This window comes from Lissotriton vulgaris, chromosome 2_1 (assembly GCF_964263255.1).
Source record: "Lissotriton vulgaris chromosome 2_1, aLisVul1.2, whole genome shotgun sequence".
Classification (NCBI taxonomy): domain Eukaryota; kingdom Metazoa; phylum Chordata; class Amphibia; order Caudata; family Salamandridae; genus Lissotriton; species Lissotriton vulgaris.
This window is the reverse complement of record NC_141687.1, coordinates 830,914,602-830,930,694: the sequence shown is the minus strand read 5'-3', so window position 1 is coordinate 830,930,694 and position 16,093 is coordinate 830,914,602. Positions and strand designations below refer to the sequence as shown.

The following is a 16,093-nucleotide window of genomic DNA, read 5'->3' as shown; positions in this document are numbered from 1 at the left end:
ACCTCCCCTGTAGCAGAATATGCATCCACAGCTCTGCGCTACATGTGGTCACAGACTGCTCTTCCTTATCTTTGTTCAGATAACAGATCTCAAGATTCTCACTCTTAATGTGAAGGAACTGAATAACCCAATCAAGAGACGTGCCATCATTTCATATTTGGAATACTCCGGGGCTCATATATGTCTCATACAAGAAACACACCTTCTCATGGGTGGCACCCACAGGCTTTGCTCAAGGGCATTCCCCCAAAAATACTTTTCACCCTTTTCTACTTAAACCGCAGGGGGGGGCTATTCTCATCTCTAAAACCTTTAATGGTAAAATTAGTCTTACTCCGGCTGAAATTAAAGGGAAGCTGCTAGCATACTGTGTTATGGTGGGATCTTAAAGTCTGACCCTGGGTATGGTTTACCACCCTGACTAGCAAGAACCCTTTAGCCGTATCACAGTGATAGAACTAAACAAGCCGCCGGACCGCTGCCTGTTGATTTGGGGCGGGGGGAGGAGACCTTATTCTGGCCTTCAACAATGAACTGGACAGCTCAGCTCAACGCCAAGGACAATCTGGGCCCTCTCCCGTAATGCAGCACTATGGTTACAAGACATGGGTCTGGCAGACATTTGGCAGACCCTTCATCCCCACACTAGAGACTATGCTTTTTATGCACAGGAGATCGCTTCCATGACCACAGTCCGAGAGCTTCACTCGCTGTTGGACCATGCCGTGGTGACTCTTGCATTGGCCCCCTAAAAACTGGTGCTTGCACAAAATTAGTTTGCATCGCCCTGACATTGTAAAGAAAATCACCAAAACATTTGAGGATTTCTAGGCCTTCAATCACACCCCAGACATCTCTATTACAGCACTTTGGGAAACCCTAAAAGCGGTTGTTAGGGGTGCATTCATTGTGATTTCCTCAGCAGACAATAGGATTCGCAAGGACAAATGGGATCAACTTACCCGCCAGGTCCTCGAACTGGAGCCAATACAAAGATTGGAGCTCCCCGGTTTTGGAGACCACTCGAAGCTGCACAATGCCAGTTGGCGGGCTACTGAATTGGACAGAGCGGAGTATGCTGCGCTGTGTCAGACATACTATGTTGGGGGCGGCAGATGCCAATAGCTTGTGTGTACAGTGTCAGGTGGTGGGGGTCCAAATGGTGCTGGACTCGACTGGAGAAGAGTGCAGAGATGACTCCTATATAGTAGAGGCATTTCACAACTTTTATGAGGACCTCAACACAGCTCAACAGCTGCCCAGAGGCACCATCCCAAAATCACCAATTCGCTTCCACTTCCAAATTAACATCAGATCAGGCTGCTGATTTAGACGGCCCTAAATGCATTGAAGTCGTCGTCTCTGCAATTACCAGCCAAACATTACTTAAATCTCCAGGTCCTGACAAGTTCCCCACACTTTTTCATAAAAAGTTCTGCCTGATCATAGCCCCCATTTTTACTATATTGTTCAACGCAATAGGCGACCTCTCCGAAGTATCCCCTTAGATGCTATTCGCCTCCAAAGTGGTCCTTCCAAAGCTGGGTAAAGATAAACGGCCCTTTGCTTCATACAGTTATCGATAAAGCCCAAAATTCTTACATGGAATGCATGTTATTGACGATCAACCCTGAAAAAGCGTTCAATAGAGTCCACTGGCCATACTTAGCGGCCACCCTCCAGCATTTTAATTTTGGAGACCACTTCTGTAAATGGATCTTTAGCGGCTACGCACAGTCAGCTGCTGTGGTCCTCAGCTCCATTCTCAATCTGCAGGGGCAAGACACAGGGGTGCCCACTCACACCCTTATTGTTCGCTCTCTATGTGGAGCATAATGCCCAAAGAGTTTGGGATAATACATTTATAACAGTTATTCATTTCTGGGGAGAGGGACATGACATAAGCCTCTATGCAGAAGACATCAAAGCCACCTTAGAAAAACCACTGATTTCACCGCCAGCCTTTTTCACTGAGCTGGAGGAGTTTGCCCAGGAAGCGGGCTTCAAAGTGATTGTATATACATCTCAAGCCCTCAATATATCACTACGGGCCAACACTCAGGACACTTTGCAATGCTCCGACCCGGTACAAAGGGCATCAGCGTTGAGTTCCTATTTAGGGCTCCAGCTCCCTGCTAAGACCCAGAAAACGGTCTCTCTTAATTATAAGAATATTCGCCATCAGATCCTTTCGGACTTGCATCGTAGGAGGCCATATAGTTTCTCCTGGCTCACCTATTTTGTGGCTCTGAAAATGACCATATTGCTGGAAATATTGTAACTCTTTCAGGTGCTCTCTGTAGCCCCCCCCCCCCCCGGGGTACTTCGTACTCCCCAACAAGATATCAACTACTATTAGGCCACACAGCTTAGGGACCTTCTGGAATGGTCCTGCACTAAATCCGAAAAGCATTGGCTTTTCATGGACTGAGCGATGGCGGGGCAATCTCTGTGGAGGATCCCCTTCATTCTTAAATCCATGTGCCCCAAAAGCTTGTACCTATCGGTTATCACAAGATCCTTACTGACAGGGCAGGACTCCGTGGCCGAGCGGAGCAGACGCACTTCCTTCCCCTCACCTCTAACACAGGCAATCCTGACTTTGCCCCAGTCATAGACTCCTTGGACTTTCGACACTGGAACCAGGAAGGCTGCAGGTCCATAGGCTATCTATTCAATGGGGAGGGACCTCTGCCTTTTGAGAGACTTCGTTCTGAACATGCCATGCCTGAAAGATCTCTACCTAAGCCCGTTGTGACTCAACACATATGTAACTCCTTGAATGACTACTTCTTGGACAAAATCGCTAGTATCAAGGCTAGTATTTCCAGCTCCTGCCCCAAGGAGGACTCCCTGGCCTTGACATCCAACCCGCACATCTTACACCACTTCTCAATCATAGACACTCATTCCCTACAGGCTCTTCTAGCTAGGGTAAAATCTGGCTCGCCTAGGGACTGCTGTCCCCCATATATTCTAAAGGACGTCTTTTCGGTCTTTTCTGTTCTCATCTTGACCTTTCTGAATGAGTCCTTGTCTCAGGGTAGGGTCACTAAAGCCTTTAAGGATGCAGTTGTGGTCCCCCTCTTAAAAAAACCTCCCCAGAATCTTACCAACTATAGGCCCATCTCTCTGCTTACTTATCTGGCCAAAGTCCTCGAAGCTCATGTAGCCACTTGTCTGTCCAATTTCATTGAGCAAACCGATCACCTGGACCCTCATCAAGCAGGGTTCCGCTCCGCCCACTCCACTGAGACTGTAATCTTAGCGGTACTGGACACCATGCGAGGTAATGCTGATCGGGGAATTCCCCAGTCCCTGGTCCTCTTGGACCTCTCTGCAGAGTTCGACACGGTCGATCATGACATCTGAATGGACTGTGTCGAACAGGCTGGCATTGGTGGCCCAGCCCGTAGCTGGATTGCGTCCTTCCTCAGCGGCCGCACCCAAGCGGTTCGCTTGGCCCCCTTCACTGCCCCATAACTACTCACGACCTGTGGAGTCCCTCAGGGATCCTCACTTTCCCCTTTGCTATTTAATTTGTATCTGCTACCCCTGATTAAGTCTCTAAAGGCTAATAAAACTATCACCTTCAATTATGCTGACGATCTTCAGCCGATTTTTACGATCGATAATTCCCCTGAGTCTATCCAGCAATTCCAGGGCACCATGCTCCACATCCGTCAGTGGCTGGATCAAAACCACCAGAAGCTGAACCCTGGTAAGTCAGAGATTATTCTGAATGGGAGCAGTCAAACCTTCTGGGGCCGACAGAAATCGGTTCCCCCCCTACCCCCTCTTCCTCGGTAAAAAGCCTAGGGGTGACTATTAATAGTGACCTATCCTTGAAAACCCATATAGGCACAGTGGTATCCACCTGCTTTTTTCAACTGCGCAGGATTAGGAAGATCAGTCGCATGGTCACCCATTCGGCTCTGATTCAGGTGGTGATGGCCTTGGTGCTATCTCACCTAGACTACGCCAATTCTATCTACTTCGGCTTACCGCTTTTTCTTAGCAAGCGCCTCCAGCTAGTTCAGAATCAGGCGGCTAGATTAATCCATCAGCAACCAAGATGGCAATCTGCCAGCCCCCTGTTGAGAAAACTTCATTGGTTTCCCATCTCTCAACGCATAGTATTTAAAACGGCCTGCATTATTTCTAAGTCCCTGCACGACTGCAGACCCAAATTCATTAAATATCTTTTACCCAGGTACACCCCCTCCCGCACCCTTCGCTCTGCCAGTCTTCAACTTTTGGTTATTCCGTCATTTAAGCTACAACGCCAGGGCAGGTGCAGGTTTGCAACTTTAGCCCCTAGACTCTGGAATTCCCTTCCCTTAGAAATTCGATCTTGTAACAACCTCCTGAGCTTTAGGAAAATGTTAAAAACTTAGCTGTTCTCACAGGCCCGTGTGTAAGCCGCCCCAGGTTCCAGTACCGGCTATAGCTAGCGCCAAAAAACCACCCGGTGAACGTGCGCTATATAAGATATTATTAGCATAACATAACATGCCTGAAACTGAATGCTTCTGTTCTAGTCAAATTCGGTGATGTACCCTTTGATACCCCAAAGCACAACAGCATCTCACCCCTTATGAAAAGTGCCTGCCTTTTAAAACATCAAAAGCCCGTCCCATTACAGGGCTCGATGGCTTCCTTCGCGCTGGCGCCCCCAAACATAAATCTACTGGTAAGAGACGCTGGTAATCGGAAATAAGCTGTATATTAATGCAGTGCGAATGGGGTGATATTTACCACTGCGCGAGATAAACGGCTCACAATGTCGCTGCCATCGAAACAGCGACCAAAATAGTCACCTACTGGTATCTCACAACTCCCCATTTGCACAAAGGGATCCCAGCTCATAAGCTGGAATGTCAGTACGACTGTGGCTCCTTGGGCACTTTATCTCATTTGCTATGGGAATGCCCTAGACTTACACTTAACTGGACACAGGTGCTCTAGGATTTTGAAATTAATTTTAATACGCAATTACCCCGCTTCCCTGCTTATGTTATTCTGGGTCTAACTAACGCACTCTCCTTCGTACTCAAGTCTTGCAGAGGCATGCAGATTGGTGCTTGCAATGGGTGCAGATTGGTGCTTGCACTGGGTACAGCTTTGTAAGACCTATTGTCACAATGGGGCAAGAGGCATGTTCCCACTTACAAGGGATGGCTACACAGAGTATAGTATGTTCTTGGCATGGAGCGCACATCACTTTGCTTATTGAACCAGGGGACATCCTTCCCTCTGGCATCCATTCCTCGGACTCCTGACTTCGGAGTATCGTGAACTAACATTGCCCTAAATACTTACATCTCCTACGACTCAGACTCCTCATGGCTCTACCAGAGGGGAATTCAGTCATTTTCTATACATTCCTAAGAGATAAGCCACTCTCCTAATACAGGCGGTCCTGAGGGGGTGAGGTGTTTGGACTGTTTGACAAGAGGTCATATCTGCTGGGCCACTAACTGCTTTGTTTTTGTAAAAAACTAAGTTGGTATCCTTAACTTGATTGGTGGAAGCAGACCAAGTAGAGCAATCAATCTAGTATGGACCAGTGGGAGCCTCAATTGAATCACTAGTAAGGGCACACAAATAGAAAGTGACATTAGGAATAAAAATGACAAAGTGATATCAAAGGGCCTAGAATATTGCTTTGTCTTTTAGAAATATATCCAAATTTGGAAAAGCTACAACTTTTCCATTAAAACTTTGGTTTCTGTAATTCTTTTGCTTGTGAATTAAATAAAAGTTCATACATTGTATATTTGTTTGATCTAAAATTGCTTCTGTATTCTTGTGCACTGTTTTGAGGTTCAAATCGTAGAAACTGCTTAGGCCGGAGTCCCCAGCTTGGAGTACTGATTCAGAAGGGATCTACAGAAGTTGAAAGGTTAAGTGCTACTGGCCTACGGTATTGACCAGTCAGCTCCAAAACAGAAAAATACTATGTTCGAGTGCTGTGCAAGATTCTAACAGAATGAAAGAAGTCAGTTAGGATGTTATCAAGTAGTACAACAACAAAATACACATTAGTAGGATATGCTAACACTATTACAAACATGTATGAACCTTAATACTACATAATTACAAGTAATAGTGGAATTTGCATAACACATACACTAAATTCCTCTCACAAATTAAAAGGTCAAAGGGAGTAGGGAATTAAGTTAAAGAGAGTTGAAGGGAGACTTATAGGCATGCATAACTAAAGTTGCAGACTTTACAAATCTTGACTAGTATTTTAACCATCTGGAACATGTCTTGTCTGTTTCAACTCAGATGAAGAAATAAATAGTTCCAAGTGGCAGCAATGCAGTTCCTACATCAAACACCAGCACCTAGGGTTCAACCTATAATGGTAGGAGAGCCTCCACAGATCAAACACTATTAGCGCCACACACATATTAATATCTGTGTGCCATCGCCAACGTGGGAGAACAGAGTACTCCAGCTAACAGTTCAGGTAAGTTAAAGTGGGATAGCAGTTACAGCTTTATAAAGAGAAGACTGTAGTGTGGGAGATACATAAGCATTGAATGCATGGGTTTGAAAACTGAAAATAACATGCTACAGGTCAGAATGCTATCAACAACGACAAAAGTAACAATGGGCAGCTGTTTGATGAGCACAGCTCAATAGGATAGGATGAAATTTATAAACATGCACTTATACCCGAGAGTGTCAAGGCGTTAAGCAGACAAAAACATGAAGCACAGATGAAAGAACATCTACAGCCACTTAAGATTTAAAGAGCCAGGTTTTCAGATATTTTTTTTAAACTAGTTAAGAGTCTGCGTTGGAAATGAAGGAGGGCAGGGAGTTCCAAAGCTTGGCGGCCACTAACCAGAATGAGCGACCACCCCATCTAGTCTAGCGAAATCTGGGAGTCACAAGTTTTTTCTGTAAGGAAGACCTCAGAAGCCTCCCAGGGTTGTACTATTGGAAAAGAGTTTTCAGATGTGGCGTACCCTTCCTATGCATGGCCTTGAATACCATGCTCAAAGCCTTATAGCATATACGCTTCCTAATGAGAGCAAAAATCTGAATTTATAGAGGTAAAAGTATTCATGATCTTACCAGTTGCTCTCTGTCCAGTTTCCATCGTTTCTCTTTATCCACATCTGCTTGCTGGTCTCGCAGTTTCTCCTTATCCCGTTCTTCCTGCTTACTCCTCTCCTGCTCCCTCATACTACGGAGGCGTGCCTCTATCTGATCACGCTCAGACTGTAAAGCAGTCTCCCTTTCTCGCTGAGCTTCAAGACGTGTCAGGATTTCCTGCTTTTGAGTCTTCATAGATTCCAGCGAGGATCGCAGTTTAGTGCTTACCTCCTGTTCCTTCAGATATTCCTGCTGATAAAGGTGCACTTCATCTTCCAATTTTCTCTTGGACTGAATGGCCTGCTCCTCTGTTTTCTCCAACATGGCAGCCAAGTTGACAGCACGCTGCCGTTCATTCTCCAACTCATTCTTCAGATCCTGCACCAAGCTGTGCTCCAACAGTGACTCCCTCTGTCGCCACTGGAGCTCTTCATCACTTTGCTTCTTGTTGATTTGCTCCAGCAAAGCCCGTTCGTGCTGCAAGGTGTCCGATAGCTCTGCTGAACGGGTTTTTTCCAGTTCCAAACTGTGCTGCATCTCCAAGAGTTTTCCGCGCTCCTGGGACAGCAAAGCGTCACAGCGGGACTGCTCAATCTGAAGCTCTTTCCGCAGGTTGCTGGCAGAAGCCTTTTCATGATCCAGAGCTACAGAAAGCTGCTTCTTTTGAGAGTCAAGCTCTTCCAAAGCATTTTCCAACTCCTGTAGAAAAGAGAAAATAACAGTATGCAGGTTAGCAATATCTGATTTGCAAGGTCAACAAGCACTCTGAGTGCAGAAATTAACTGTTCTTGTATAATAAAGTTACACTGCATAGCAAAGAAGTGCTCGTTCTTGTTTATTTAATCAGTCCACAAGTAGGCAAGCAGGTGAAATAAAAAAGGATCTGGTGAATTTTCATACTTCAATTGCCCGCTCACATCCAGATTCCTCAGACATTATTATCAAATGGATCCATGTAACCAAAACACATTGCTGCAGTCAGGAGGTAGCAAATAAAGGTCCCAGATGGGAAAGCAAAAACAAAGGCCAAGGGACTGAGGAAAAAAAAGGGATGCTGATGAAATATTAGTAGTTCTCAGTAGGCAAAAGTGAGAGAAGGTAAAGTAGACGGGCTCACATTGTAACATGAAAACTAGTCTCTTGGATTTGGACTTCCAAACCAAAACATTACTTTCAAAATCGTTAAAAAATACTCCAACGGCATGGGATAGCAAGAAAGCTTTGATCAGAATCACAGAAATGTTTGGTAGAGGACGACAAACAGGGAGCCTTTCGTTCAATCTCCCACATTGGAATACCTTTTCCAGACTTAATAACCTTGTTGATTAAGTTCTAATCCAAACGGAGAAGTTATGCCCACTAAAATCTGTATAAAGATCAGAACACATGGTAGGTAGATTCAACACATTGTTACAATGCAACTATTAGCCTCACAACCAAGCAAGACATAATAGGAAGAACAATTGTTACTTACCTGTAAACAGGTGGTTCTCCAGTATTGGTGTCTTTCATAGATTCACATGCTTGAATATTCCCCGTCGTTTAAGTGGGAGTCCCACGGTAAATAAAATAGCAATAAAATACTAATAACATATGTATGTAAAAACATAACACACAAAATACACACTAAAAAAGGTAGTAAATACCAAGACCTAATTTCCACATAGGAATATATGTTAGAGAGAAAAAAACATTTGTAACATATTCCTGTCATTATGTTAGTCCAAACTACAGATAATCAGGCGCAAGCACCCCTACAGAACCTTCTCCTCAGAGCTCAGTCCCTCAGATTTTCGTAGCACAGGAATGACCAAAGAGTCTATGAGGAAAAGAGAGCCTCTGAGTGGAGGTGGGTGGGTAGCATGTGAATCTATGAAAGACACCAATACTGGAAAACCACCTATTTACAGGTAAGTAACAATTGTTAGATTCACATGGTTGAATAGAATAGTGAGTAGTAGTAGCCGAAAAAGGCTCGAATCAGGCATGCGAAAGCATGGAAGAAACTCAACGAGACATAATATAGTCATGCAAGTAATAATAATAATCATATAAAACCATAAAGGTGGAGGGAAGACAGAGGCTCACCTTAGTTAAAAAGATTGCAAAGCACTGCCTGTCCCACTGCCGAATCTGCTTTGTTGATGGGATCCAGGCAGTAGTGCTTCGTGAACGTGTGCCTGCTGGACCACGTGGCTGCTCTGCAGATCTGATGAAGCGGCACACCAGCAAAGAGGGCAGAAGAGGATGACATCGCCCTGGTGGAATGAGCCCTCACTGAAGACTGAAGAGGCTTGCCTGCTTTCTGATGGCAGAAGGCAATTTCTGAAGAAATCCAACGTGCAATAGTTGGCTTGGTAACAGGACGCCCTTTGCGCATGCGCCCATAGGCAATGAACAGTTCATCTGACCTGCGAAAGGGTGCCGTCCTGCTGATGTAAAATTTAAGGCATCTTTTAATGTCCAAGGAATGTAAGCGTTGCTCTGTCGGAGATTGACTATTGGCAAAGAAATCTTTCAAGAAAACAAGTTCATTAATATGAAAATCAGTGGGCACCTTACGCAAAAAGGTGGGATTGGTGCGAAGCACTACACAGTCTGATTTGAATTGGAGGAAAGGAGGCTTAACGGTGAAGGCGTGAATATCACTCACACGTCGTGAGGCGGTCAGAAGAGCTACCTTCCAGGTCAGAAACTTTAAATCCACCTTGTGGATAGGGTCGAATGGTGCCTTAATTAGTTGTGCCAATACGACATTGAGGTGCCAGGTAGGAGGAGGATGTAGGAAGGTGGATGTCTGACTATGGTTGACCCCAACTTTTTGCCTGGTGTTTTGCTGGTTTTTCGACTTAGTTGACCTGGGACCCTGCTATTCAGGGCCCCAGGCCTACTGCTCTCTCTGTAAAATGGATTCCATGTACCTTAGGTGCATATCTAATTGGATACTGAGTCACCTTATCAGTCCCTGTATAGCATACCTTAGGTATCCAGGGCATAGGTGTACCCAGGGCCTACCCGGGGCTGCAGCTTGTATTATGCGACCCCTGGCTGGCCATCCAAATCTGACACAACTGGCTGCACGACAGCTGGGGCAAGGTGGTATAATCACCCTTTGCTTTAGATATAGTATTCCTATATCTAACCCTAAAATGGACACATGTATTCCTATCAGTCACTCCTATGGCAGGCCTTAACAATCCTGAAGGCAGAGTGCTTGGAATTATGTGAGATGGTTCTCTGGCATGAGCTGAGCCTGTCTGCAGCTTGCGGAACCAAGTCCTAATAGCTGTTCCATGATCACGCGTACCATATACTCTTAAGTGCATTATAATCCTCGCGGTTATTTGCCAACTTTGGTATCGCTTTATCAAAACATGTCGAGTAAGGTGTCATACGAATTGGAATACTAACCCCTCGCCAATTCTGGCGACGGGGTTAGCATTCCACCCTTCTAGAGGGACACGACATGTATGTAACTGTGAACCTCGGTTAAAGTTAACTCGAGCCTCAGCATCACAAAATGGATGCTGCCACCACAGACACAAGTCTGACCTCCTGCTGCTGGGAGTCCTTCCAGCGAGGAGAGCTTGGACAAAGGGTTTCCTGTCAGGGGCGGTGCTAGCACCATCCCAGACAGGGTTTTGTGTATCCCAGGTAGGCAGGGCTGAGAGGAAGGTGACTGCAAGTGGCACCCCGGTGCTCACTGTGCATATGCCGGCTCAAACCAGTTCCAGGGGCACCCCGCCCCTGAGCTGGGGAAAGTCCGGACAAGGGAGAGGGGTGTAACCCCCCCTCCCCCTCCTGGTCCCACCCATGGGCAGAACCTAGTCGCGTGCCAGCCCCTTTTCTTAGAATAAAGGTAGGAGCGAGCCCCCTTCCCACATTGGATAATCTTGAACTACTTTCCACGAAAGGAACTCTTGACTTTCACTGAAGACTCTCCCTTGTGGCTATGGAGTAGCCACCCTGCACCCGCAGGCACCACCTAAGCATCGAGGTTTGCTGCACGTCCATCCTCCGGATCAAGACTGACGAGCTCGACGAGACCCGGATTCCCTGACCTCTACCTGCATCATCAGCCCAGCTGAGATTCGTGGGTGTGACGAGACCTGAGGGACCGGCCATCTTCAAAACCTGCACAACGCTTAACCAGCACGACCACCAAGGGATCCTCGAGTGAGTGCACTGGGGTTTGAGAAGCCCCAACCCAGAGCAGCTCCAGCACCGAAGTCCAGCCCCCCAGCATCCATGAGATCTGCGTGGGGCCCTTCTGCTCTTTGCTGCTTACCGCGTTGTTCGGTCACTTGCCCGTTGGCTAGTGGCCCTCCTGACGACGTACCACGACGATTTCACCGCTGGTCTGGTTGCTCCAGACTGGCCCTCGCTCCCTTCCAAAAGAGGAGCACCCTGGACCCTCCTGGTCCCCTCCAGACGCCATCTTGACTCCACCGCGTGGGCTTGCCTTTGCCAAGGCTTGTTGCTCAAATCCTGGTTCCAGCATCGCCGACAGCAGACACCCTCGTGGGACAGCTCGCACCTCCAGCCTGGTCGCCGACAACGCCTCCTGGCCCGTGTGACTGCAGAGTCCAGCGTCAAACTGAGTCCCCTCTACTTTCAGGTCGTCTCCATCATCGATCCAGGCTTGGATCCCATCGAACATCTTCACTGGTCGCCTGCCAGCAACTTCTTCTTTCAGGCTCCATAGACTATAACGAGGATTCCCGACGTCTTTTGAACCCTATGCAGCAGCAGCCCCTGGGCTAGGTAACCCGAGCATTTCGGTGCTCCAACGCAGGCTCACTATCCAAGTGTCCAGATCCTTTTTCGATTTAAGTCTACCTAGTCGGATTCGTCCGGAAACAGTAACTTTAGAAATACCTGCCTCCATAGACTTTGTCCAGCATCCCGCGTGAGAGTGCACACTCTGCACCCGATCTCCCTAGGCCTCCTGCTCCTAACCTTAGGGTTCAGTAGTGTAGTCCTAGCGATCCTGAAGCCTCTGGATCGTGTTACTCACCTGCTAGTATTTCGCATTCTACTTTTAGTGTATATGGTTTTTCGTGCCCCTCGGGCATTTGTGTAAATTGTGCAACTTGAAGTATTTTCGTAAGAGTTTTGTATTGTGCTTAGCTCCCTGACTCATAAAGAGTTCAGGGTAGACTTGTTATAAATAAATATAATATATTTTTCATAACAACTTGTGTGGTGTCCTTTCACTTGGTGTTCAAGGGGTATATGTGATGGTATAACAGCTGGCTTAACACGCCCTCTAGAGTTTAGCCTAAAGACTGCTTTTGTCCACGCTACTAGGATAGCTGGTCTATAAGGTTGACTTACAACCAATCATCAATAAGGGTCGTTTTGTATGATGCACAGTGATCACTAGAATAGTGAGCACTATATATCAGGCCAACTTCTCACAGAGGACGCCTAATAGGCAGGAACTTCCGGAATAGTCCTTTGAAAAATTGGCGAATGACTCTGGAAGAACAGAGGGAGGAGGAGCCATCTTGACGGAAATGAGAAATTGCTGTAGGAGAGTAGGGTCTGCAATCCTATGGTCACCCCAGATTTTTGCTTTTTGCTTCACTGGTTTACAACTTTCCCTGGCTGTGGGCCTGCTAATCAGACCCACAGCCTAGCTGTTCTCTCTCTAAATTGACATCCATGTACTTTAGGTGCATTTACCAATTGGTATTGGGTCACTCTTGTAAGTTCTTCTACAGTGTACCATAGGTACCCAGGGCATAAGTGAACCCAAGGCCTACCAGGGGCTGCAGCACGTAATATGCCACCCCTGGCTGGCCATCCAAATCTGACACAACTGGCTGATCAATCAGCTGGGGCAAGGTGGTGTAATCACCCTTTGCCTTAGATATAGTATACCTATATCTAACCCTAAAATGGACACATATACTCCTATAAGTCACTCCTATGGCAGGCCTTAACAATCCAGGAGGCAGAGTTCTTGGAATTATGTGAGATATTGCTCTGGCATGAGCTGAGCCTGTCTGCAGCTTTAGGAACCAAGTCCTTTTGCTGTTTCCATGATAACGCTATACCATATACTCAAGTGCATTATAATCCTCGCGGTTATTGCTAACTTTGGCATAGCATTATCAAAACTTGTCGTGTAAGGTGTCATACGAATTGGAATTCTACCCCCTCGCCAATTCTGGCGACGGGGGTAGCATTCCACCCTTTTAGAGGGACACGACATGTAACTGTGAACCCCGGTTAAAGTTAACTCGAGCCTCAGCATCACAAAATGGATGCTGCCACCACAGACACAAGTCTGACCTCATGCTGCTGGGAGTCCTTCCAGCGAGGGAGGCCTGGACAAAGGGTTCCCTGCCTTGGGAGGTGCTAGCACCACCCCAGACATTATTTTGTGTATTAGATAGGACAGGCTAAAAGGAATGAGACATGCCTGGGGCACACAAGGTGTCCCTGTGCATACCCCGGTTCAAAGCAGTTGCTGGGGCACTCCAGCCCCAGCTCTGGCGCGAAACCTGACAAAGGATAGGGGGTGTAACCTGGTCCCACCCAAGGGAGGGACCTAGTCGCAGTACAGCCCCCTTTAGGAGAATAAAGGTAGGAGCTGGTCCCATTCCAAATTAGATTAATCCTGATTTGAAACTCTACAAGAAGAAACTCTGGACTTCGACGTTCTGCTCCACAGAAGACTGAAGAAATCTCCCTTGTGGCCAAGGAGTGACCACCCTGCACAAGCAGGCACCATCAAGCGTCCTAGCGGTTCACTTTGTTGTCCTTTCTGCCGGAACAAGACTTCAGAGCCCGACGAGATCCGGACTTCCAGACCTCTCCGACCTAGCACAGCTGAGATCCGTGGGTGCGACGAGACACGTGGGACCGGACATCTTGAAGAAAGTGCACTTCGCTTCCAGCACGACTTCAGAGGCATCCTCGAGAAAGTGCTTTGGGGATTGAGAAGCCCCAGCCCCGAGCAGCTCCTGCACAGAAGATCAGCCCTCAGGCATCCACGAGATCTGCGTGGGGCCCTTTTGCTTGATTGCTGCTCAACGCGTTGTCTGGTCACTTGCCGGCTGGCTAGTGGCCTCCTAGACGACGATTCACGACATCTACACCGCTGGTCTGGTTGCTCCAGACTGGCCCTTGCTTCCCTGCAAAGGAGAAGCACCCCGGACCCTCCTGGTCCGCACCAGACGCCTTTTCCACTCACCGCGTGGGTTGCCTTTGCCAAGGCCTGTTGACGCCGAATCCGGAACCAACACCGCCGACAGCGAGAGCCTACGTGGGACAGCTCGTGCCTCCATCCTGGTCGTCGAAGACACCTCCTGGTCCACGTGGCTGCAGAGTCAAGTGTCCACTCTTCACCTGATCGCAACGACAGCATCTGGTTCCTTCCTGGTTCCACTCCAGTCACTGGCTAGTGAATGTGAACATTGTCCCCTCTGCTTTCAGGTCTCTATCTTCCTTGATCCACCCTTGGATCACTCCGGACATCTTCCTCCTGGTCGCCTGCAGCATCTTTCTTCAAGGCTCCATAGACTTCAACGCGGAAACCCGACACACTTTCACACCTATGCACCTGCAGCCCGTGGGTGAGGTAACAAGAGCATTTTGGTGCTCAAAGGTAGATTGACTCTCCTAGTGTCCAGGTATCCTGTAGTTTTAGTCTCAACCAGTCGGAACTGTCTTTACTCACCTTTTAAGTAACTGGTTGTGCCCATTAACTTTGTTCCTCATCTCGCGTGTGATTTCACACTCTGCACACGCGTCCCGTGGGCCTCCTGCTTCTTACCTAAGGTTAGGGTAGTATAGTCCCAGCGATCCTACAGTCTCTGGACACATCTATTTCATCTATCGATTTCCTTGTACCATTTACTTAGTACATGGTTTGACGTGCCCCTAGGGCACCATTGTAATTTGTGCAACTTAACGTATTTTTCTTAAGAGTATTGTTATGTGCTTAGCCCTCTGATCTCAAAGAGTTCAGAGGTGTTAGTAAGTAATAAATATATTGTTTATTTTCATAACCTGTGTGGTGTCCTTTCATTTGATATTCAAGGGGTTATATATGTCGTAAAACAGCTGGCTTCACATGCCAAAAGAGTTTAGCCTAAGACTGCTTTGTCCATGCTACCATTCGGATAGCTGGTCTATAAGGTTGACTTACAACCAATCACCATAAGGGTTGTTTGGACTGATACAAGGTGATCTCTAGAATTAGAGAGCATCATATATCAGGCCAACTTCTCACAATTGCCGCCAAAAAAACTCAAAGTGGAAGGGGAAAACCCTGATTTGAGTCAGTTGCAAAAAGAACGGTAGCAGCTGAGCGGGAGTAGAATGAATAGGATGGATATTGGCAGCTGCGCACCAATGATAGAATCTCTTCCACTTGAGCTTGTAAGTCTTAACTGTAGACGGAGCTCTGGCATGAGCGAGAATGTCTCTGCAGTCTGGCAAAATATTCAAATGGACAAATTCAAGGTGCTCCGGTTCCAGGCCGACAGTTTCAGAGAGGAGGGGTTCGGATGGCAAATCTGACCCATTTCCATCGTGAGGAGATCCGCTCGAGGATGAAGGAGGATGGGCTCGCACTGAAATAGAGGAAGCAGCTCCGAGAAACACGCTTGCCGGGGCCATCAGGGGGCGATCAGGAGAATGTGGCAAGGCTGTCTCCGCATCTTCCACAATACGCGAGGCACCAGCGGAATCGGAGCAAAATCGTAGGCGAATTGATCGCACCAGTTCATCAAAAGGGCATTCCCGCATGACCCGTGGTGGGGATGCAGACTTGCGTAAGATGGGCATTTCCGGTTCTCCGGGGTTGCAAATAGATCCAAGAACGGATGACCCCACCGTCGAAAGACTAAGTCAAGAGTTGGTTGATGTAACTCCCACTCGTGGGTCGACGGCATGGATCTGCTTAGAGAATCCGCTAGGATGTTGGAGATGCCTGGAAGATTTACTGCAGTCAGGGTAACCTGGT

General features: G+C 47.3%; 1 protein-coding gene across 1 annotated transcript in view; it reads right to left on the bottom strand.

Annotated features, from left to right (window-relative positions):
* PCNT (pericentrin) overlaps nucleotides 1-16,093 on the bottom strand; it is a 1,129,672-nt gene that overhangs the window by 173,293 nt on the left and 940,286 nt on the right. The window contains exon 40 of the mRNA XM_086956243.1: nucleotides 7,093-7,812. Coding sequence (XP_086812369.1) covers nucleotides 7,093-7,812 — 720 coding nt within the window. The remainder of the gene's footprint in view (nucleotides 1-7,092; nucleotides 7,813-16,093) is intronic.